A 6,524-nucleotide genomic window follows, 5' to 3' on the forward strand; every position below is an offset into this window, starting at 1 on the left:
ATTTTATATAAGTGCAAGTAAGTGCTAGATAAATTATAATATTTGGACAGGTGACCAGTATTGAGAGGTGGTGTTTGAAAGGGGAGTACTATTTAGTAATTATATTTGAGTTAAGGGAGTGTTGATTATGTTAGATTTAATTAAGTGTTGTTTCAGTTTCGGTAAGTTATTGTGTTTTGTGTTTGTACTGTTCTAAATGTTAATGTTTTATGTGTCATTTAATTCTTTATTTGAATGAATCTGTGTGTTCGTAAATAATTTGATTCTCCGTCTCGTTCATTTCCGATGTTATTATTTTCTCTTTATATATAAGGTTCGCAACTAGAACAAATAAGTATAGTCACTAGTGGAAATATTTAGGGGCAAATGTCTTAGAGAAAAGAGCTAATTGATTATATTAGAAGTTGTTTTTACTTAATGATAGTTTTGTTTAACTTAGTACAATTATAATTCATACTGTTTAGTGGAGTTGATCGTTTTAGTGAATTTGTTTTATAAAAACATCCACCCTTATAGTAAAATTATTAGTTTTATATTTAGTTTAATTCTCAAAGAGCGACAAACACAATAAGTCTAATTATTTTCATGTAACCCGAATAGCTTTAGCCTCAGGTAAAAAATAGGAAATATCTAATTAAACCTATAAGATATTATAAGATAAATATACAAAAACATATAACAAAAACCAAAACAGTTATAAACAATTGCCATTGTTGTGATAAGCATGTGACACAATTAACATAATATAACAAAATTACTCAATTCATTAGACATAAAGTACAACTATAAAGCAGAAGTATTACAACAAACAACAAAAACAAATATATAATATAAAAGGGAAGTGGGCGCATAATTGTCTAAAAGATAATAAAAATATATCAGCGTTAAAATTATATTAAAAATTATGTAGTATAGTACCAGATTCTCGTCAGGAAATGGATATAGTATTGACCCTTATAAAGATTCAATTCTCTGGTATATGACGCTTCGAATGTTTTAATGCTCATTTCAAGGAACCCCCAGCAAAAAAGTAATGTTAACGTTTTATATATTACTAAATGTCTTTATTTGTACGAATCTGTGTGTAAATAATTTTATTCGTCTTATTCAGTTTCGATGTTATTATAATCTCTATTTTAATTTTAATCAAAATCAAAAATAAATATGAGCAAAAATTTAAGTTAATAAGAGTAAAAAACAAGTGATCCCAGTAAACATTGAACAGCTGGTAAATAGTTGGCCCGATCCTAATAACCAACTATTAGCTACAGTTGGCTATTTAGTTGGTACAGTGAAAAAAACGTAACTTTTTACCAACACTTAGCCAACTGTTTTATAAACTGTTGGCTAAGTGTTGGGCCGGTAATGGTACATTAACGGCCCAACAGTAATGAAACAGTTGACTAACAGTTGGTACCATTACTATACTATATGGCCCAACTATATGATTTTTTTCGCGATTTTTTAAATTGGCTTTTGCACTTTAATTGAAAGTGTTATAAATGTTTACAACTATTTTTACAACTAGAGGTGATGGTGTAAAATGAGTTGCATATTTGAAATCAAAATGAGAAATGCTATACAAAAAACAAATTGCTTACTCGGCACTAGAAAAAATTTTTTTTTTTGTTGACCTGTATAATAATACAGTAATAATCATTGTGATAAAAACAGTAGTAATAACAATAACAACTAAAAACTATAATAATAACAGTAGAAATTTACAACAGTAGCAATAATAAAAAAAACTAGCAGTAAGCAACCCTAAATAGGGGTTATGAGTAATTAAATCATTAATAACCAAAAGCACATTAATAACTTGATATATTATTTAAAAAATTAAATACAAAATTATCTATAAATAATATTTTAACTTTGACTGCCTATCAGCAATATCATTGCTTATAGCAGTGGTCGGCACCATATTTCCAAAGGAGCCCACTTGCAAAATTCTTGTTTTAGTTGCGGCCCACAGCATATATTATATATAAAATAGGTTATATTACCTATATAATAGAATATAGTATAGAACTAGATTATAGAACTAATAATTGTATCGATACAAAATACATACTTAAGAAAAAAAGCACATAAAACACAATTAAAAATTTGGTGAGTATTTTGTTGTTGCAGCTAGCACAAGGTCATTCAAATGAGTGTCAGTCAGTCTTGTTCTGTAAACATTTTTTATTATTTTCATGGCTGAGAATTATTGTTCGCATTGGTAACTAGTGCCATACATACAGATAAGTCTATTTGCATGTTTTTTAAGAACTGGAAAACGTTCCTTCATGACAGCATGCCAGAAAATTGAAGACAGCATGCCAGAAAAATGAAGATGGCACTTTAGGTGAAAATTAAATTTTCACCTAAAGTGCCATCTTCATCTTTTTTTGGTGCCTTTCTTCTCAACTCGTCGTCACATTGAAAGTTAATTAGTTCATCCTCTGCTTTTAAAATATCAGCTTCTTCAAAATCCTTTAGAATACTAATATCATTCATATCAAAGTTTAATGGATAACACAAAAAAACCATATGCTTTTTTAAGTCTTCAAGTTAATTAAATCTGTTTTCAAATTGATCATACAGAGCAGTCACTATTAATGAAAATGACGATAATATTTTCCTTGATGGTTGACATTCATTTAAAGTAGGAAAATGAGTACAACTACCAGATGCAAATTGAGTTTTGTACAAATTAAGTTTTGTCTTCATCACAGTGATGTAGTTGATCAAATCACAAACCAGCACACGGCGGCCTTGTAATCTCTTATTCAGAACATTGAATTGTGCTGCGATGTCGCAAAGGAAAGCCAGTTTACACTTAAACTCTTCAATAGACATTGTTATGAATGAAAATTTTTGAGTTACCATAAACTGCAGTACACTTGGCAAACACTCCCAAAATCTGTTAAGAATATTTCCTCTTGATAGCCACATAACCTGCAAAAAATAGACAAACATTTATCTTTGATTGTAATGGTAAATTATTTATTTTTTGTCTATATACCTCTGAATGAAGAAGAAGATCACAATGTTCATCTTCATTTTGTTCCATTAGCGCACGAAATTGACGTTGTTTGAGTGCATTGGAACGTTTATGATTGATTATTTTTACTACAGCTGTCATTACATCATCAATTGTCGCAACTTTAGCGCACAGTGCTTCCTGCTGTATCACACAGTGATATGACATAAATTTGTTAGGAAACTCACCACTATTTCTCAGCAAAGTAACAACTCCTAAAATTCTTCCAATCATAGCAAGAGCGTCATCTGTGACAACTGAAGATATTTTTTGAAGAGGCACTTTCCTATTTTTTAATATTTTGAACAATTTGTCATAAATGTCTTATCCAGTTTTAGTTGTTTCCAGTAGTTCAATTCCAAGCAGTTCTTCAAATAAACAACAATTCGTAATGATAAAACGTGCATAAACACAGAGTTGTGCTTTACCGACAAGGTCAGTAGATTCATCGAGAGCGATACTCACAAATTCAGCTTCTGACAGATTGTTTGACAATTGTTCATAAACATTAACAACCAATTTCTCAATTTTTCGAGTAACTGTACGCACGGACAAGTGCATACTTTGAAATTTGTCATAAATTTTTTTATCATTTGGGAAAAGAAATTTTGATGCTTCAATCATGCATTCTTTGATTATTTCACCATCAGTAAATGATTTTAGGTTTTTTGCTAATATCCATGACACCATATTAGAGGCACGAGTTTCACAATCAACACTGCTAGACATTTTTTGAAACAATTTTTTCTGTTTTTTTAAACAGCTTTTCAATGAGTCGTATTTTATTTTTCTGGTTGTTGAATCAAGAGGATATTTAGTATTGTACAATTCATGTTTTGAAACGAAATGACGTTCAAGCTTGGTTTCTTTCAGTTCACTAACAGTCTCCTTATATATTAAACATAGAGCATTGTTATTTGGTCCCTCAGTGAAGAAATAAATCAGCTCCCATTTTGCATTCCACTGACGTGCATATTTACGCTTCGCTTCATGTTTACCTGGCATATCTTTGCAAGTTAATGTGTGTATTTATCAGAGTTGCAACTTCTGAGTAAAGCATCCAAACTTGATAACCGGTTACTCGATAACTGGTTATACTCGAGTAATTTCCAAATATTGCGTCTTAACAATTTCCAAATATTGCGTCTTAAAAAACCGGTTATTTAAAACATTAAAGATTTGCCGACTATTTCTTTTATAATACTTATTTCGTAAAAAATCTAAACAATGTAGTATTTTTATTCAAGAAAAGTACGAAAAACATTCTAAAGACGATAACTTTTACCACTGGTATATTTGATATGAAATAGTTTTTACAGTGTTAAATTAATTAAATTGTTGTTTGAGTTACTTCATCTGAACAAATTCGAATGTTCTAATTATTTTTGACGTGCTTTTCAAATTTTTTTATTTTTGTAATCTTTTACAAAAGTAATTTTTTAGCATGATTTAACTTTTAAGTTTAAGGATCTTATTTGAAGTCTTAAAGTGCTGCAGTGTTAGAGTGCATTAAAACTATTTTTTTACTATGTCTAAAATGACATGATCTGGTGTTAGGAAGTATTTTATAAGGAGGCATTTTTTAATTTTTACAGTCTGGAAAACAACTAAAAGGCCCACAACTACACTACTTTGTATATTATGCAGTTAGGTGACTTGGGACCCACAAATTATGTAGCAAAGGCCCACAATTGGGACGCGGCCCACAATTTGCCGACTTCCGGCTTATAGTTAACGACATAAAGACAGCATTAACATCAGTTAAGTTCTTTTTAAAATCTGTTACAACACAGGTACCAGAAAATGGAAGTCAAGTAAAGCCTTCAAAAACCTAAAAAAAGAAATAAAAAAAAAGTTACAATTTTTAATTCAAAAAGTATTATTTGCATTTTATTGTTAGTAGAATTAGGATAATAATAAAACAGAAAATATAAAGAATAAAAAATAGCTATAACAGCCTAGGTCTATCAACGCAAAACACAGCAACAATAGCGGATAGCATAAAATATTTGTAAGCACACAATACTGTCTACCGAGTAATTAAAATAGTTTTATTAATTCTCCCTCTCATCTAAGAGAGAGAGAGAGAGAGAGAGAGAGAGAGAGAGAGAGAGAGAGAGAGAGAGAGAGAGAGAGAGAGAGAGAGAGGGAGAGAAAGTGTTTGCAAAGCAGCATGTTAAAAAAAGTAAAAAAACACGCAATAAATAGTTGTAACTGCTTTTATTATGTTACCAGTAAACAAAAGTATTTTAACCTTTGTTTTAATTGCGAGCATTTCTTAATTAAGCTCCAGCTTCTTTCTAACTGTTGACTAATGATTAATAGAGTAAATTTTACATTATAATAAATTTACAAAATTAAAACCATGTTTCAACAGTAAGCAAACTAATCAAGTGATGACATAAGCAACTAAAAAAAAAAGAACATAATTATGTTTGAAATTGTTAAAAAATTTAAAATCATTTAAATTCAAAACTGTTATTAATTGTTAATATAAATAGTAAAATTCATACTTTGCTTTGTTCTAAATTGTCTAAAGTAAAATCAAATTAACAGACATTAACACTGCTTGACACTTAATTCTGGAAAGTAAGCTTTCTGCTCGCTAAGTAGAAAACTTACTACAGAATTTTTATTTCTAACATTTCCACAACGATTAATTTCATCTTGCCTAGACCTATCTCTTTTACTTTACGTTTTTTTTATTAAAAGTTCAACCAAGAACCTTCTAAAATATTTTCTAGAATTACTTGGTTCAACTTATCAAACCAAGAAAATAACTATAATTAGGGCTGTTTTTCTAATTAATTAAGGTTTACAATAGTAGTAAACATTACTACTATTGTAAACCTTAATTAATTAAATATATTATTTGCAAAAAAGCCTGAATAATTTTCCAGATTGATATTAAAAACGGTAAATAATAAGTTTTTTTTTTTTTGTGTGCATAATGTTTTAAAATATTCTATTTAAAATAAAATGAATGCGTTTATTTTAAGAAAAGTTTTGCACGCTTTTAAGTAAAATATCTTAGTAATTAAAGAAAGTAATTATTTAAATTTTAAATTGCATTAAACTTAAGCGATATTTTGGACGCTTTTAAGTAAAGTAAATAAGTGCGCTGGGAAAAAAGTAATCATAAATTTTTAACGTTTATTTTCCTGTTTATTTTTAACAAACTCACTAATTTACGAAGGCTATTTTACTTAATTTTAATAATAAAAAATAGTGGAGTGTTATCTATTAGTAAAATCAGTGCTCGTAAACAATAGCAATTAAATTAATTAGATGTGTTCATTTTCAGAACCTTTTAACAGATATTGGAAGAAGCTATGAAAGTGGAGCTGCAGAAAAAAAAATTAAAAAAAAAAAAAAAAGAAAAAAACATAAAGAAACATCGAAAACTTGATAGTTTTTTATTAAAAGCAGAATGTCATAGTAATTCACCAACTTTAGCTAGTCTTGCAAACTGTGGCATAAGTAAAGAGGTAAAATA

General features: G+C 28.9%; 2 protein-coding genes across 2 annotated transcripts; both read right to left on the bottom strand.

Annotated features, from left to right (window-relative positions):
• Positions 1 to 2,346: 2,346 nt before the first annotated feature.
• LOC136078788 (SCAN domain-containing protein 3-like) lies at positions 2,347 to 3,262 on the bottom strand. Its single transcript, XM_065794596.1, has 3 exons — positions 3,011 to 3,262; positions 2,588 to 2,943; positions 2,347 to 2,488 (listed from the first exon to the last, which is right to left on the bottom strand). Exons 1-3 carry the CDS (start codon positions 3,260 to 3,262, stop codon positions 2,347 to 2,349), a joined length of 750 nt encoding a protein of 249 aa, XP_065650668.1.
• Positions 3,263 to 3,352: 90 nt separating this feature from the next.
• Positions 3,353 to 4,033, bottom strand: LOC136078789 (EPM2A-interacting protein 1-like). Its single transcript, XM_065794598.1, has one exon. The coding sequence runs from the start codon at positions 4,031 to 4,033 to the stop codon at positions 3,353 to 3,355; it is 681 nt and encodes a 226-aa protein (XP_065650670.1).
• Positions 4,034 to 6,524: the final 2,491 nt, after the last annotated feature.

Source organism: Hydra vulgaris, chromosome 03 (assembly GCF_038396675.1).
Source record: "Hydra vulgaris chromosome 03, alternate assembly HydraT2T_AEP".
NCBI classification, from domain to species: Eukaryota; Metazoa; Cnidaria; class Hydrozoa; order Anthoathecata; family Hydridae; genus Hydra; species Hydra vulgaris.

Bases quoted from the DNA above. Each gene is read 5' to 3' on its own strand.
- LOC136078789 (XM_065794598.1), bottom strand. From the start codon at position 4,033: ATGCCAGGTAAACATGAAGCGAAGCGTAAATATGCACGTCAGTGGAAT.
- LOC136078788 (XM_065794596.1), bottom strand. From the start codon at position 3,262: ATGATTGGAAGAATTTTAGGAGTTGTTACTTTGCTGAGAAATAGTGGT. The intron at 2,944-3,010 runs GTATATAGACAA...TATTTTTTGCAG, and splicing joins ATCTTCTTCTTCATTCAGAG to GTTATGTGGCTATCAAGAGG. The intron at 2,489-2,587 runs GTATGATCAATT...GAATGATATTAG, and splicing joins TCATTAATAGTGACTGCTCT to TATTCTAAAGGATTTTGAAG.